Source organism: Capricornis sumatraensis, chromosome 15, assembly GCF_032405125.1.
Source record: "Capricornis sumatraensis isolate serow.1 chromosome 15, serow.2, whole genome shotgun sequence".
NCBI classification, from domain to species: Eukaryota; Metazoa; Chordata; class Mammalia; order Artiodactyla; family Bovidae; genus Capricornis; species Capricornis sumatraensis.
In genome coordinates, this window is record NC_091083.1 from 33,235,102 (window position 1) to 33,253,171 (window position 18,070).

Below are 18,070 nucleotides of genomic sequence, written 5' to 3' on the forward strand. Positions count from 1 at the left end.
GAAAGTAACCTTTAAAACCTATATAATAAATAAATAAACAACCAGTTCTCAAAAAAAAAAAAAATTGAACAAAACTACGACCTACAGCATTTGCTAATTCCAGTGGTATAAATCCCCCCATTGTGATCAATTTTCAGCTACCCACATACTTAACAGTCTACCAGCAAAAACTGAACATTTTAAAATTCAGTTCACAAGCCAGAAGGAGGGAGCTTCAGCCCATCCATGAAAACCTCCCATAGGAGGAAGACAGACAGCAGGAAGAGAAGGAGAGAGGTGATTTAGAAAGTACGAGGAGGAGGCGTGGGCAACACAAAGGGGAACCTAAGGCAAGAAAGAGGCAGACAAAAGAAGATCTCAAACAACTACTGGAAGATTGGGGGGGTATTTTGAAGAAATTTAATTCCCTCCAAACTTCTAATCGAATCAGCATTTGGAAAAGCCTACTTTTGACCCTTAATCAAAGATATTGGTTTGGACACTCACTAAATTATGAAATTTGGAAAAGGTCCCCATGAGCGGTTACCAAAGAGATTCCACACTGGCAGTGAGATAGTTCCTGGGGTGGGTCTGGGTTGAAGGAGGTGGGGAGGAGCACATTTTTACTGGGTGCTCTTTGATTCCTATTGGATTTTGTGACATCTTCAGCTTTACTTCATCGAGTGCCATTAACATTTTTTTCCTCCAGCAAATCAAAACTGTTTTTTGTTTTGACCATCTTAAAAATGCCTCTAAGTCACAGGGTGCTGCAGAAATGGGTTCAGTAAAGATGTGGATGGAACCGGCTTGTCTGAATCCTTTGTCCACAAGACAGAGGCAAAGAAAGTTTCTTCCTATGCTTTTTCTGCCATAGGATATTTTACCCCTTAGACCTATTTATTTCCTTAATACAGTGCAGTCAGAACCAGTGCTGGACTGCTGTATCTCCATCACAAGCCACAGAGAAGTCCTTTGATTCTTTTTTTTTTTTTTAATGAAATAGCTTATAATTTATTCTTTAGACTATTCCAATAGTACATTTCTTAGATATGAATGTTTTATTTAAACTTTTTGATATAGAGATTTTTCATGGTATTGTAACAAAAAAAGATAAGATTCCATCTGATGACAAGTTGATATCTGTGACAAGCTAGTTTGCATACATACCCTGGGCATGGCTAAATAAGGTGAAAATTAAATAAGACTTTACAAAGGGTATAGTATTATAATGCCAGAATTCAGAAAGTACTACCTTGTGTATTCTAATTGCCATTCCTTTTTAATTATTAGAAAGTATAACATTTAATTTAAATTTAATATGTTAAGATATTTTTAATAAATTAATAAATTTAATAAAATTTATTTAAATTTAATAAATTAAGATTTTTTTACTGCAAGAAATAATCACATTATTTTACTGCAAGAAATAATCACATTATCTGTTATGTGCCCCTTGAATGCATCTATGTACCCCCAGAATGCTTCTAAGTGAAAATGTAGCTTCTATTTCTTTGCTATTTAGTTCCCAAGTCATATCCAACTCTTTGTGATCCTGTGGACTGTGGCCCACCTGGTTCCTCTGTTTGTGGGATTTCCCAGGCAAGAATACTAGAGTGGGTTTCCATTTCCTTCTCCAGGGGCTCTTTCTGACCCAGGGATCTAACCCACATCTCCTGCATTGCCAGGCGGATTGTTTATCACTGAGCCACCAGGGAAGCCATAAAGTTTTAACTAAATACTTTAAGAAGTCTTAAATAATGAGTTATATGAACCAACTGGGGAAAACGCTAGAATTTTTGATAGTAAAGGTTTATTCAGAATTGAAACAATTTCACTTCGTTATTTCAAAACATACTTTTATGTGTGTGACATAAAAAAAACTTTTTATTTTAAGACAATTATTGATTCACATGCACTTATAAGGAATAACATTGAGATCCCATGTGCCCTTTCCTCAGTTGCCCCCAAAGGTAACATCTTGAAAACTATAATGAATCCTATTAACAGCATATGGCCATTTTTTAAAAAATGCATTTATTTACTATTTACTTGGCTGTATTGGATTGAGTGGTAGAGAGCAGGATTTTTCACTGCCACACAGGGACGTTCTCATTGTGGTGCCCGGGTTTAGTTGCTCCACAGCATATGGGATCTTCGTTTCCCCACCAGGGATCGAACCCATGTTCCCAGCACTGCAAGGTGGATTCTTTACTACTGGACCACCAGGGAAGTTCCAGGACACTGCCCTTTGATTCTTATTTGATTTTGTGACATCTTCAGCTTTACTTCATTAAGTGACATTAACATCTTTTTCCCACTAAATCAAAATTGCTTTTGTTTTGACCTGCCAATGTAGGGAGGGCTTCCCTGGTGGCTCAGATGGTAAAGACTCTGCCTGTAATGCAAGAGACCCAGGTTCAATCCCTGGGTCGGGAAGATCCCCTGGAGAAGGAAATGTCTACCCTCTCCAGTATTCTTGCCTGGAGAATTCCATGGACAGAGGAGCTTGGCAGGCTACAGTCCATAGGGTCACAGAGGTGGACATGACTGAGTGACTAACAACACGTTCCCTGCATTGCCAGGTGGACTTTTTACCACTAGACCACCAGGGAAGTCCCAGGACACTGCCCTTTGATTCCTATTTGATTTGTGACATTTTCAGCGTTACTTCATTAAGTGACATTAACATCTTTTTCCAGTAAATCAAAATTACTTTTGTTTTGACCATTTTAAAGATGCCTCTGAGTCATGGGGAGCTGCAAAAACAGGTTCAGCAAAGGTGTTGATGGAACCAGCCTGTCTGAATCCTTTGCCCACAAGACGGAGGCAAACACATACAACCGGAACCACCCAGAGATGAGTTAACTTCGAAAAAAAACATTTCCCCCTACTTTTGCTGAAAGATGAAACAGCTCAGGCAATGTCTTAGGGTATGTCACTTGACACCAATGACAAAGATACTGACCCAAACCACAGGCTAGCCCAAAGGGTAGCTGAGCTCAAGAATTTCAGGCAGCACATTTTGGGTAGTAGTTGGAAGTGTATACTTTCTCCAGGGAAGCTTTAAATTAACACCTGTATTCCATTAGATAAAATGGACAAGTTTATTTATTTAAACTTACGGTCTAGCTGACAGTTTCAAGTCAGGAATGCACATGTTATCTTCTCCACAGTCGACCAGGATGTGAGCCTGAGTTGTGCAAACACGTATCAGAAAGAATCTGAGAAAACCCACATCCCATCCTTTTTCTTGAAATTTATGAATGATCCCACAAGTTAAACCAAAGCTTTCCTTGTACTCTGCTTGAGTCCATCCAGCTAGAAACTCTGTTTGGCAGTGACCTTCCTATATAGGTTAGTTTACTTAAGAGCCCGATTGCAATTCAATCTGAAATGTCTGTAAAGAATGCTACTCTGGCAGTGTTTTGAGGATTACAGGCTGTATTGCTTCTATTACAGTCACATTTTGAACAAATTAAATCTTGGTTGCACGAGGGGAAGGGCTTCCGAAAACATAGGGATGCAGTATTTCAAGAAACGTGTTCGGAAAATCTCCCAAATGTTACAAGCGTGTGTGCAGGAATGAAAACAAAATGAAATGGATTTTCTCTTAAGGTCATGCGAGCAGTGCCCAGGGCCTGATTGAGATTATACCATCCAAGATTGTCCAGGACCTACCTGTTCAGTAACAACGTTGTCCCTGTAATAGTTCAATATTGGTTTCACCTCTAGATCTTGAAAAGTGGATTCATCCAAACTGTAATTCAAACTAATGTTGATTGGAGATAATTTGTCTCGGAATTCAGTCTCATCCTAGAGAAAATAATCACAGACTCAAGAAAGGCTCTGTAAAATGGCTGCAAGATGTTAGCTGGTGAAAGGCAGGCAACATTTGATTTCGCTCAATGCAAGTGAATGATGAAGTAATTACCACCCCAGCAGGCTTAGGCACATGCTGATGGATGGAGCACAGAAGAGCCAGCTTCATGACTCTATGTGCAGAAATGGAATCATTTAGAGCTGTGCCTTTGATGAAGTATATGCTTCCAGTGGCAATCTTTAGGTTCTCCAGATCTTCAACAACTCACAGGAATGGGTCAAATCACACAGTTAAAAGCTTATGTTCATGCTCATGTCTGACTCTTTGTGACCCCATCAACTGTAGCCCACCAAGCTCCTCTGCTCATGGGATTTCTCAGGCAGGCACAAATACTGGAGTGGGTTGCCATTTCCTTCTCCAGGGTGTCTTCCCAACCCAGGGATGGAACCTGCACTGTAGGCAGACTCTACCACTGAACCACCACAGAAGCTCTATACATAAAAAATAGATGCATAGTAAAAGTCGCTGAGAGTTGCATGAACTGGGATTTTTATTTTGATGAGGTCGGCAGAATTTATAAGCCCTCTTGTGCTCAGAGGAAGAAAAACCTCTCGATTCTCTTCCTTTCTCATTATTTCTTTAAAGTTCTCATTTGTATGAATTTCAAAACACCTTCAGCACATCTGAAGTTCCCTTAAAAAAGAACCAGAACTTTCCTGGGAGTGAGGGGGTAGCTCCAGCAATAAGGTCTGGGCACACAGAAGCTCCCAAACTGTGCAGTGGGCATGCCAGCCTTCAGATGCATGCCAGCATCAGTCGTAATGAGACACAAGGGTCGTGCTGGCTTTTCATTCCAGAATGTGTTTTTTAAAATTAACTTTTATTGGAGTATAGTTGTTTTACAATGTTGTGTTAGTTTTTGCTGTACAGCAAAGTGAATCAACCATACATATACATAGACCTCTTCTTTTTGGATATCCTTCTCATTTAGGTCACCAAGGAGCACCGAGTAGGGTTCCCTGAGCTATACAGTAGGTTCTAAATAGTCATCTACTTTATTTGTAAACTCTGCTTTCTGTGGGTTTTCCGTTATTATGTCCCCTCAAAGAGAAGACCAACTGAAAAGAGTCTTTACCACCTTACCATTGGTAAGAAGATGAAATAACTGTATCATACACATTTTGGCTTTTTAATGGAGGCTTAGGAATTATTGTAAAAATACATTGCCTTACAATCTAAATGTCCATCGACAGAGGAATGGATAAAGAAGTGGATAAATGTGGTACATTTATACAATGAAATATTACTTGGCCATTAAAAAGAATGAAATAATGCCATCTGCAACAACATGGATGGACCTAGAGGTTGTCAAACTGAGTGAAGTTAAGTCAGGAGAAACATTGTATGACATCTCTTGTAGGTGGAATCTAAAAAGAAATGATACAAATGAACTTACTTACAAAACAGAAAGAGACTTGCCGACTTAGAGGAGGACCTAATAGTTGCCTGTACACACTGCTATATTTAAAAATGGATAACCAACAAGGACCTACTGTATAGCACAAGGAACTCTGCTCAATGTTATGTGGAAGCCTGGATGGCAGGAGAGTTTGGGAGAGAATGGATACATGTATAGGTATGCCTGAGTCCCTTTGCTGTTCACCTGAGACCATCACAACTTTGTTATACTCCAATACAAAATAAAAAGTCTTTTATAAAAGAATACATTGCTTTAAAAATATAATTATAACTTACTTTCAATAAAGCCTTTGACTGCCTCACCCTTTTCCTGAGTTGGCTCAGAGATGCACCTTGATAAAATCTGGCCAAACATCCTCATGCAGGATAAAAGTTCAAATAAATTGTGTCTGACTTTCATGTTTTAGGGAGGGGGAGGAAGAAATGAAAACCACCTGAGTTAGTATTAAGACTAAGAGTATATTCAAAACAAGAAGCAGCTTAGCAGAAATTAATGCAACATTATAAATCAACTATAATAAAAATTAAAAGGAAAAACAAAAAGCAGCAGCTTAGGAAGTAACAGCAATACATTATTAGGTTGACTGAAGTCAGGCTCAACATAGGAGTGTGTGGCCCTCAAGTTTCCTCCAATCAAGTGAAAATAGGTGTGGGTCTATGAGAACCGCTGCTGCTTAGTCATTTCAGTCGTGTCCGACTCCGTGTGACGTTATGGACTGCAGCCTGCCCGGTTCCTCTGTCCGTGGGATTCTCTAGGCAAGGGTACTAGCGTGGGTTGCCATGTCCTCCTCCAGGGGATCTTCTCTACCCAAGGATTGAACCCAGGTCTCCTGCATTGCAGGCAGATGCTTTACCATTGAGCCACCAGAGAAGCCCATGAGACCACTGTGATGGTTTCAATGGAGAAAAATGACTGGAGTTTTGATTTGAATGTGAGAGGCCAAAAAGGTTTGATTCTGGAACACTTACTCGAAGGTAAACGACAAAATCCTGGCACTGGAGGGATTTCTGCCCTTTTATCACGAGAGGGAAGACGAGATGTGACTGATGGTTATCAAGGAAGAGCGTACGTTTAATGGCTCCTTTTTGTTTCAGGGTGTCTAACTGCACCTCAGCGGTCAGGCCTAAAGAACAGAAAGACGTAAAGCACATATAATCTGGAAAGGAAAAGTATTCAGTGAATGCAATGCTTTATCAGAGAGAATTCCTATTTCAACTTGCTTATTCAGGAAACATTTCTGCCATAGTTGGGGTCAAAAACAATACATGAGCTGTGTAGATTTGATAAAACACTCCCCAAACTTAAAAACTTGTTTTATGATGGTTTTACACAGTCATTTTCCCCCATAATTGTATCTGTTTTTACAGACAATACCAATTATTCAAGGAATATTTAAGTAGAAGTTCCCATATATATAATAGAAATTTTTGTGTGAATAAAGAGCTCTTTGAGAAGCAGTGAAGTGCTTGTGCTTAGTTGCTCGTCATATCCGACTCTTTGTGACCCCATGGACTGTAGCCTGCCAGGCTCCTTTGTCCATGGGATTTTCCAGGTAAGAATACTGGAGTGGGTTGCAATTTCCTCCTCTAGGGGATCTTCCTGACCCAGGAATCAAACTTGTACCTCCTGCATCGCAGGTGAATTCTTTACCCACTGAGCCATCGGGGAAGTCCACTTACTTAAAGTGAATTTTCTTAATATGGTAGAGGAGTAGAAAATGAGAATGTGCTCACCTATTGTGTTTGCAATGTTCTGGCCTGCCACAGATGCACACACTTTTAAAGAAAAGCTAGAGAAAATAATAGTTAATAGTTTTCTGGTTAATAAACTTTTCAGTCTGAAGCAGCAATCTTTCTTTTCCCCACCCCAGATAAACAAATATGTTCTTTTTCCTCTATACTTCTCTTAGTACACACACAATTAAACAAACAAATATGAACATATTTATTATTTATTGATTGATATATATACATATATATATCTCACAAGTCTAATACAGTTAAGAAAGGTGATATTATTGCTTAGGAAGGTAATACTTGGAAGTATTACTAGAGGTCAACTAATTTAAACAGTGGATTCATTAATCAATTACTTGCTATCTTTATTCAAGAAATATATATCAGTATCTTCCATGCGCCAGGAAGTAAAGAATTGGGCAGAATAGTAAGGGGGCAGCTTAGTGATACAACCTGGAGGTGACCCCAGTTTGAGGAATCTGAAGGAATCTGGCATGTTTGGTGCATTAGAGCATGACCAGGAAGCTGAAGAAAGTGAGGCTTGGTCTATCAGTAGAGAACAGGACTTTGAAAATCACATTAAAGAATCTGGATTAAGAGGTGCAAACTTGTAGGTAAAAAATAAGCTACAAGGACATATTGTACAATATGGGAAACATAGCCACTGTTTTATAATAACTATAAGTGGAGTATAACCTTTAAAAATTGTGAATCACTATACTGTATACCTGTAATTTATATAACATTATACATCCACTACACTTCAATTTAAAAAAAAAAAGGATTTAGACTTAATTCTGAGAGGCATGGAGCATCACAGTACAATGAACCAGAATCCACTTTCCTTGGAAGCAGGTGGGGACTCGGCAGTTACTTGCCAGGGTTGGGATATAATTTGAAACAGAGATACCAGAAGAGGAAGGGAAAAGAAAGAAAATGGGGGGAGGAGAATGGCTGTCTCAGGCTCTGTAGGCACAATAATACTGTGTGTAAGGACAATAAAGAGAGGATGGAGGGAACTTCCCTGGGGATCCAGTGGTTAAGGCTCTGTACTCCCAGTGCAGGGGGCCTCAGTTCAATCCCTGGTCGGGGAACTAAGATCCCACATGCTGCCTGGCATGGCCAAAAAAGAGAGAAGATAGATATGCAAGAGAGATTTTTATAGTTTTTCCTTGAACGTGCCTTAAACCCAATCCAAGGAGGGGCCGGCTGTGGCTTGTAGGACAGCCTGCACTTGGATCTGGCCATGGAGGGAAAGAGGACTGGCCAGTGGTTTCTGTCTGCCTCTTGCTTGTGCTAAACTCCCTATGGAAAAATGTCAAGCTCTAAAAGCCAGCATTCACGAGGAGGCTTTTTCACAATTCTAAGGAAGTGAAAATACAAGAAAATACTTAAGTATGATTTAATGACAGCCTTAACATTGTTTATTAGTAAATACTATAGTATGATTGGAACATTTCTACAGAATCCAAAAGGAGTAAATAATCCCTTGTTGTGCTTTAATTATGTGTCAGTTTCCTGTGTCAAACATAATGAAGACGTGTCGCATCTGGGATTCATCGAGCTCCTGTGACCTCAGTCAATGTCTCCCTTCAGGGTAAATAATTTGCCACATACCATTAAGCCAAACGTTTCCCGAGACGTCTCTGCTATTTCAAGTGTTTGTACCACTTCCCCAGAGAAATCACAAATTCCAGCCCACTTCTACTTCAGTTGGAATTACTCAAGAAAGACGAATAGTGAATCACATCTTTAAATTTTGTAGCAGGTCTGGCTTTCAAAGCTGGAATTCTTTTCTGTGTCTGACTTTATTTGGAAGTACTTGGTTACGTGTTAAAATTGTCCATTGGCTTTTTTTTTTTTCTGTTCGTCCTTACACCAAACAGACAAAACTCATTAGCTTGTATAAGATAAATTCGTATTTGTAATAAAATGATCTATACGTAGACTGAAATAATTTTACATATAGTATTTTAACACAAGTAAGAAACCGAAAATTTTTTGCAAAATAAAGTTATGAATGGGAACGTTATCTCCTCTTCGGGAGAAGAATTTGATTGAGAAATGATGATATCAGTTGAAGGGTTACTTTTGATTTACGAATTATGCGTGTGTGCGTGTGTATGTGCTCAGTCGCATCCAACTCTTTTGTGACCCCATGGACTAGAGCCTACTAAGTTCCTCTGTCCATGGGATTTACCAGGCAAGAGTGCTGGAGCGGGTTGCCATTTCCTTCTCCAGGGAATTTTCCCAACCCAGGGACTGAACCTGCATCTCTGTGTCTCCTACATTGCACTAGTGCCACTTGGGATCCATCAGTGTTACTCTAAACTTAGTCCCCCCTCTCTGTTACCTTTATATCATTAAGTGGACAATTTTAGCTTTTTCATACTGAATTATTGATAACAGCAGTCCAACCTACATATTTTGTTTACAGATGTTTTTAAGCCAAAAAAAAAAAAAAGAGTTGCCAAATTATAACTTTGACAGCACTCTATTCTGATGGAAAAAGAAAACCTCACTGAAATATTCATTCTGAATTTAGGAAAATATTTCTCTTCTATATAAACACACACATGTACATCATGTGTATATTGTTTTTTGGCCACACAGTATGTGGGATCTTAGTTTCCTGAACAGGGATCGAACTTGCATCCCCTGCAGTGGAAATGTGTATAGTCTTAACCGCTGGACTGCCAGGAAGTCCCCACCATATATATATATTTTTTACTTTACTTTACAATACTGTATTGGTTTTGCCATACATCAACATGAGTCCAACACGGGTGTACACGTGTTCCCAATCCTGAACCCCCCTCCCACCTCCCTCCCCATACCATCCCTCTGGGTCATCCCAGTACACCAGCCCCAAGCATCCTGTATCGTGCATTGAACCTAGACTGGCGATTCGTTTCTTATATGATATTATACATGCTTCAGTGACATTCTCCCAAATCATCCCACCCTCTCCCTCTCCCACAGAGTCCAAAAGACTGTTCTATGCATTTGTGTCTCTTTTGCTGTCTCACATACATGGTTATCATTACCATCTTTCTAAATTCCATATATATGTGTTAGTATACTGTATTGGTGTTTTACTTTCTGGCTTGCTTCACTCTGTATAATCGGCTCCAATTTTATCCACCTCGTTAAAACTGATTCAAATGTATTCTTTTTAATGGCTGAGTAATACTCCATTGTGTATATGTACCATGGCTTTCTTATCCATTCATCTGCTGATGGACATCTAGGTTGCTTCCATGTCCTGGCTATTATAAACCGTGCTGCGATGAACATTGAGGTACACGTGTCTCTTTCAATTCTGGTTTCCTCGGTGTGTATGCCCAGCAGTAGGATTGCTGGGTCATAAGGCAGTTCTATTTCCAGTTTTTTAAGGAATCTCCACACTGTTCTCCATAGTGGCTATATTAGTTTGCATTCCCATCATGTAAGAGTGTAAGAGGGTTCCCTTTTCTCCACACCGTCTCCAACATTTATTGCTTGTAGACTTTTGGATCGCAGCCATTCTGACTGGTGTGAAATGGTACCTCACTGTGGTTTTGATTTCCATTTCTCTGATAATGAGTGATGTTGAACATCTTTTCATGTGTTTGTTAGCCATCTGTATGTCTTCTTTGGAGAAATGTCTGTTTAGGTCTTTGGCCCATTTTTTGATTGGGTCGTTTATTTTTCTGGAATTGAGCTGCAGGAGTTGCTTGTATATTTTTGAGATTAGTTGTTTGTCAGTTGCTTCATTTGCTATTATTTTCTCCCATTCTGAAAGCTCTCTTTTCACCTTGCTTATAGTTTCCTTTGTTGTGCAAAAGCTTTTAATTTTAATTAGATCCCATTTGTTTATTTTTGCTTTTATTTCTAGTATTCTGAGAGGTGGATCATAGAGTGTTTTGCCTATGTTCTCTAGGAGTTTTATAGTTTCTGGTCTTATGTTTAGATCTTTAATTCATTTTGAGTTTATTTTTATGTATGGTGTTAGAAAGTGTTCTAGTTTCATTCTTTTACAAGTGGTTGACCAGTTTTCCCCCTAAGGAGATTGTCTTTAATCCATTGTATATTCTTGCCTCCTTTGTCGAAGATAAGGTGTCCATAGGTGTGTGTATTTATCTCTGGGCTTTCTATTTTGTTCCATTGATCTATATTTCTGTCTTTGTGCCAGTACCATACTGTCTTAATGACTGTGGCTTTGTAGTAGAGCCTGAAGTCAGGCAGGTTGATTCCTCCAGTTCCATTCTTTTTGTCAAGATTGCTTTGGCTATTCAAGGTTTTTTGTATTTCCATACAAATTGTGAAATTATTTGTTCTAGCTCTGTGAAAAATACCGCTGGTAGCTTGATAGGGGTTGCATTGAATCTGTAGATTGCTTTGGGTAGTTTCACTATTTTCATTTTCACTATATTGATTCTTCCAATCCATGAACATGGTATATTTCTCCATCTATTAGTGTCCTCTTTGATTTCTCTCACCAGTGTTTTATAGTTTTCTATATACAGGTCTTTAGTTTCTTTAGGTAGATATATTCCTAAGTATTTTATTCTTTTCATTGCAATGGTGAATGGAATTGTTTCCTTAATTTCTTTTTCTACTTTCTCATTGTTAGTGTATAGGAATGCAAGGGATTGCTGTGCGTTGATTTTATATCCTGCTACTTTACTATATTCATTGATTAGCTCTAGTAATTTTCTGCCCACCATATGTTTTATGAAACAGATTATTAAGTACACTTACAGGTCTTCATCTAATTACAATAAACACTTGAGTTGTTGGGGAAAGCTGTGAATGATTATTAAATTATAATTAAAATTTTAAACTGTTGGGCTATACTTCTGGTGCATCAGAAAGCAGGACAGTATATCACAAATCCTCTAACATTAGTCCTAACCTGACGCACTAATTATTCTGTGAATTAATGGTGTTCATAGCCATCCATGTATGGAGGAGAAGGAATGAAATAAATGTGAAATGGGACTTAAAAATACAAAGCACTTCAGTTTGCAATCGAGCTGATTCAATACTCTTTCAATGATAATAGATTTTACATAAAGAAAAATAATAGATTTTACATAAAGATTTTATGTAAAATTTTATGTAAAAATAATAGATTTAACATTTTTACATAAAATAATAATAGATTTTACATAAAGTTACATGTCACTGAAAAGTTTTTTTCAAATTTGAAAAGGGCACAGTTTATGAACTTCTACATTTGTAAAATATTTTTTATTAATTTTAATTTTTCTCATTCAATAACAATTATATGAATATGTATAGGCTGGCTTTATTTTGTTTTCTAGTTTAGAAATGCAAGTAGCAGAAACTTTATAAATCTACATAGCTGTTTGAAAGGTACAGAAATTCACATTGAGGGAAATGGAGAACTATTTCCCAGTTAGAGGTTGACTTTCATAGGTACAATATAAAATTATATCAAATACAGACAAAAACTACAGAAAAGATAATCAACAAATACCTTTCAATCATTTTGGAAATACTGAACTAAATTCCTATAATAAATCTGAAGAAGTATTCGAGAAACACATTTGAGACTGAACCTGCTGTTAATTTCGCATCTTCTAACACTCTGAGTCACCCATTCAAAATTTTTTCATATGAAAATGAAACATATTCCAGAAAATGGATGCAACAGAACCAAATAAGTAACTGTTATTTGCCCACATAACAAATTGCATTTTATCTAAGTAATCTGATTTAATGCAACAAGAGTTCATGAAAAAATAATTCTCGTTGAAAAGTAATATTCTTTCCACAAGACCAAACAGATCCTATGATCCATTGAAAACACCAAAACTTTAAAAAAAAAATTCAAAAACCAAAAAGTCCCTAGAAAAGATAATCTAGTTCATAGGAAGATTTTACACCAGAGTGTGCCCTACACAAATACTTTAAAGAACTCAGTCTAGAAGTCCATTCAGTCATGAACGTGCAAACGGAGGACGTGGGGCACATGCTCAAGTAGCACTCATTCTTCCTTTCATGTTCATTTCATCCAGGATTCAGAGAGATGCTGGCTTTTTCACATATTTTCTCAGATCAGGCTTTCATTATAATATTTTATGGTTTCACACGCTTTTAAAATGTGCCCAGGGCATTTCCCAGTTACTTTCAGAAGCTGGTTAAGGGGAAGACAGTCCTCCCCAAACTGAGAGGTCCCAGCAAAGGAATTCTTCATGGTCCTCCACACCCCTTATCCTCCACCCTTAAAGGCTCTGATTCCAGTATGAAGCCCTGTCCAGAGGCCATGAGCAACATGCTGAAACTGGCTGGGAATACATGCTGTAACAGTGGTCCCCAACCTTTTTGGCACAAGGGATTGATTTCATGGAAGACAGTTTTTCCATGGAGCAGGGGTTGGGGGAGATGGTTTTGGGATGATTCAAGTGCTTTACATTTACTGTGAACTTTACTTCTAATCTAATGCTGATGCTAGTTTGACAGGAGGTACCAGTCCACAGTCTGGAGGTTGGGGACTGTTCTAAGGGTCTAGACTGATGTGTTCTGCATTCTGACCTTCTCAGGAACTGACCATATCATCTGAGTTATGCCATATCTTCTAGAAAATGGGGGCAAATCTCAAACACTCCAAATATTTGTTGATTTTTCAGAGTGTGTGTGTGTGCTCAGTCGTGTCTGACTCTTTGCGACTCTGTACACTATAAACCACCAGGTTCCTCTGTCCATGGGATTCTCCAGGCAAGAATACTGGAGTGGGTTGCCATTTCCTCCTAAAGGGGATCTTCCCAACCCGAGGATTGAGCTCTCCAACCCAGAGATTGGGGCTTCCCTTGTAGCTCAATCAGTAAAGAATCTGTCTACAATGCAGGAGACCCAGGTTCGACTCCTGGGTTGGGAAGATCCCCTGGAGGAGGAAACAGCAACCCACTCCAGTATTCTTGCCTGGAGAATCCCACGGACAGAGGAGCCTGGCAGGCTACAGTCCATGGGGTCATAAGAGTCAGACACAACTTTGTGACTAAACCACCACCACCCAGGGATTGAGATGTCTCTGGCATCTCCTCCATTGCAAGTGGGAAGCCCTGGATGTTGCACAGAACTTTAAGAAGTGGGTCTGTTGCCCCAGACTAGTGACTGTGTGAGAAGTGTGGAGCAGTCGGAGATGATTACTGCGTCCTACCCTGTGCAGACGGTAGGGGGTGAGCAACTATTGGAATCTATAGCAAAGAGGGTCTTACGTGATACCTGTATTTTAGAGACCAAAAAGTCACGATCCTTGGGACAGGGAGTAGTTTTTTGTTTTTTTTTTAATTTCTCCATCTCGGTTTGGACAGTCGGTTTGGCTGTGTTCCAGTTTTGTTCTAATGTCAGAGGATGAGTCAGGGTGATGATATGGTTGAATTGTGTGGAGATGTTACCAATGGGATACCCCTGTGGGTGTCTGCCTTCAAAGCAGAAGGGTATGTTATAGCCTCCATTAAATTGGTTATAAAATGCCCAGGTTGTGGGTTTGATAAGTTGCCAGGAATGAGTTCTATATGTTCTTTTAAAATCTGGAGAAACAAGGATGCTATATAGTTCGGCCCAAAAGTTGTGGTTCTGGGGTCAAGCTGGGCAATTGCATAGGCTGAGACACTGGGCCAAGCTGTGTCTATATCAGAGAATATTACCCTAAAGCACTACCCAATAGGACAGACTTCTGACCCTGGAGGACCTACATACCGAGAAGCAAACTGGCAGTTTCTTGAGCTGTGTTACACTCAAGTTCTATTTCTTGGTCCTTTCAGGTGACTGGCCAGATCAACAGGAAAATTCTCAGATGTCTAAGCTGTGTTCTCCTACAGTACAGGCTAAGGAACCATAATTTTACTGCTGCTTCTGATGATGAGATCATGGCCCCCAAATATACATGAGGACACAAAAATCTCTATAACATTTACCTTCCATCTCATTGTACACGTGAGGTTATAAAACTTACATCTGTCTTCAGCACAGAAAGTGAGTAATCTGACCCAATTTGACCCACTATTAAAAAAAATAGACAATACATATGTCTGGAAAGTGTCTATAAGCATATGCAAATTTTTCTTATTATATTTTCAATTTGTTTAAAGTTGATTTTCGTATGCCAAGATTCTAAAAGAACTCCAAAATTTGCTTGGGTGAGAATTTTCTCAAGTTAGTTTTGTTTCTCATCTCATGTGGTGCCTAGAGATGGAGACATACCCTTCACATAAGTCGACAGCGAAAGATAAGCATTGTGTCAGTTACTTTTTTTTTAAATAGACTAACTCCTGGCTACTCAGATGTGGTGCTCAGACCGGCAGCATCAGCACCACTTTGGAGCATCTTCAGAAACATAGTCTCAGGTCCCACCCCAGATTTATGGCCCCCGAAGTGCAGGTTCACAAGATTCCCAGGTGATCTGAGTTCACACAAGAGGGCAAGAAGCACTGTCGAAACTCACCAGGCTACAGGTGCCATTGATTCTGGAATCAGGCAGGTTTTGTTTTCCAGACTGATGATCACCGGCTGCAGGAGAAGTTGGGCCCCCACTGTCACAACTGGCCTCGCTCTGCAGGAAGAAGATGCACGGCTTTAACCAGTCCCGCGAGCAGCAGGCAGAAGCCACTGCCAGCATTCCCAGCCCCAGTGCCAAGAGTTCCCCTCACTGCATGAACAGGTGGCCTCAGGACTCAACCAGCTACGTTCAGATACCTCTGGTTGCTCATGAATATTATGGAGCTGTGAGACTGTGGAGCAAAGCCTCATTCACGGACCTGCTCTGTCTATGGGGTGCTCACAGTATTTTGGTGACATGGCTATGAAATACTTCCCTGGGATCTGCTAGTCTATCCACATTCACATCTGAATATGAAGAAATACATCATCCTACAGTCACTTGCGTCACATCTGTAAGTACTTGCATTTTTATTTCATTTATTTGGAGGTGCCAGGTCTTAGTTGTGCCATGTGAGATCTAGTTCCCTGACCAGGGATTGAACCTGGGTTCCCTGCGTTGGTAGCATGGAGTCTTAGCCACTGGACCACCCAGGAAATCCCTGGATAGGGACTTTTAAATGTCTTTTGCTTTGTTATTTTTTTACTTAAAAAAAAAAAATTTACTTACTTTTAATTGAAGGATAATGGCTTTACTATATTGTGTTGGTTTCTGCCATACATCAACATGAATCAAGCCATAGGTATATATGTGTATCCTCCCTCTTGAACCTCCTTTCAACCTCCCACACCATCTCACCCCTCTAGGTTGTCACAGAGCACCAGTTTGAGCTCCCTGACTCATAAGTCAGATAAAAACAAATATCATATGTAAACACATGTATATAGACTCTAGAAAGATGGTACTCATGAACCTATCTGCAGGGTAGCAATGGAGACGCAGACATAGAGAATATACTTATGGACACAGCGGGAAGGAGAAGATGGGACAAATGGAGAGAGTAATATGCAAACATACACACTACCATATGTAAAATAGATAGCCAGTGGGGATTTTTAAATGTTGATTGGCAATTTTCTAGCCAAGCTTTGCAGATTGACCTAAACCCATGAGGGTGGGTGGACTCATTCTGTGCTTCATACAGAGCAGTGGTTCTCAAATCCTGATTGCACAACAGAAGTAGCCAACAGCTTTAAAACAGAAACCAGACCCAGGCTCACCACAGATCGATTGAATCAGAACCCCCGGGGGTCAAGGCCCGGCACTGGAATGTCAAACACACCCTCCAGGTGATTCTGTTGTGCAGCCAAGCTGGAGGAGAGGGACTAATACAGAGTAAACTCAATTCCAACCACCCAGGTGAGGATAAACCAGACAAGAAAGTAAATCACTGGGAAAGAGAACAGGGCAAATTTTTAAAGCTTGGTGCCAAGACAGGAGAGCTGGGAGCCAGATCTCCAGATGACAATGTGAGATGATGCTATGCTGCTGAAGTTTTCCTCTGACAGGTAGGAGGGCTGGGCCATGGGGCAATGTGTTTGGGGCACTGGTTTAAAGGATTTCATGATTACCATAATGGTGCCTAGTGGGAATTTTCCTAAACTCCTTTGTGCTATCTGTACACTGTTAGGTGATTTTTATTTTCAATATTGTATGAGCTCCAGTCCTTTGAAAAGCAGGTTAGACAGGATTAGACACACAAGACATTTATTAAGGTAAATACCTATGAAGGAAAAAGGGGAGAGAGGAGGCTAGGAGTCAAGAGTGTGATGTAGGTCTGATCCCTGGGAATGAACAAGGAAAGAAAAGGCAACCTGGGAAAGAAGCTCCAGCTGGGGCACTTGGGGAGGAGGGTCTTAGGCCAAAGTTGCCTGTTTGTGGAGCTCCAGGTGGGCCTACGTTTGTATCCCTATTGTGTCCAGTAATTGACTGGGAGCCTTTTATGGGAAACAGGGCCTTGTTGCAAATGTAGATTCAGAGCATAGTGGCTGGACCACGAGTCAGTTGCACTCCATCAGCTCCAAGTGCCTCTTGCCTGGAGAATCCCATGGACGGAGGAGCGTGGTAGGCTGCAGTCCATGAGGTCGCTAAGAGTCGGACACGACTGAGCGACTTCACTTTCACTTTTCAGTTTCATGCATTGGAGAAGGAAATGGCAACCCACTCCAGTGTTCTTGCCTGGAGAGTCCCAGGGACGGGGGAGCCTCCAAGTGGTGCTGCTTCATGGCCACAAACACAGCCACAATCCTTCCTGTACTTTGAGCATTCCAATCACCTGATTCTCTACTCCCTGAAATGGAGAGTGGTTGGTATACATCAGCCCTCTGTGGATGTCTTACTAGTGATGGACATAATCCTGCCTCCTTGAGGAAACCAATTTTAGAATCCCTCAGGGAGCTGACCTAGGTTTTTGCTAGGTCATGTGTCCAGAACACCTGGGTCAGCTCTCTGCCTTTCGATACACACTAACCTGGTGTCTTACATTCCTGTAACACTTTTTTAAACAAGAAAACAATCTCAATTTTTGATCACTGCCTACTGGTTACTTATTATTCTGTGTACTTTACATGCAGAGTCTCAATCCTTTTAACAAAATAACTTTATAA

General features: G+C 40.0%; 1 protein-coding gene across 1 annotated transcript in view; it reads right to left on the reverse strand.

Moving 5' to 3' along the window:
* ITGA8 (integrin subunit alpha 8) overlaps positions 1–18,070 on the reverse strand; it is a 195,973-nt gene that overhangs the window by 86,614 nt on the left and 91,289 nt on the right. The window contains exons 15-19 of the mRNA XM_068986916.1: positions 15,471–15,578; positions 7,013–7,068; positions 6,248–6,402; positions 3,658–3,792; positions 3,102–3,169 (exon numbers count right to left, since the gene is read on the reverse strand). Coding sequence (XP_068843017.1) covers positions 3,102–3,169; positions 3,658–3,792; positions 6,248–6,402; positions 7,013–7,068; positions 15,471–15,578 — 522 coding nt within the window. The remainder of the gene's footprint in view (positions 1–3,101; positions 3,170–3,657; positions 3,793–6,247; positions 6,403–7,012; positions 7,069–15,470; positions 15,579–18,070) is intronic.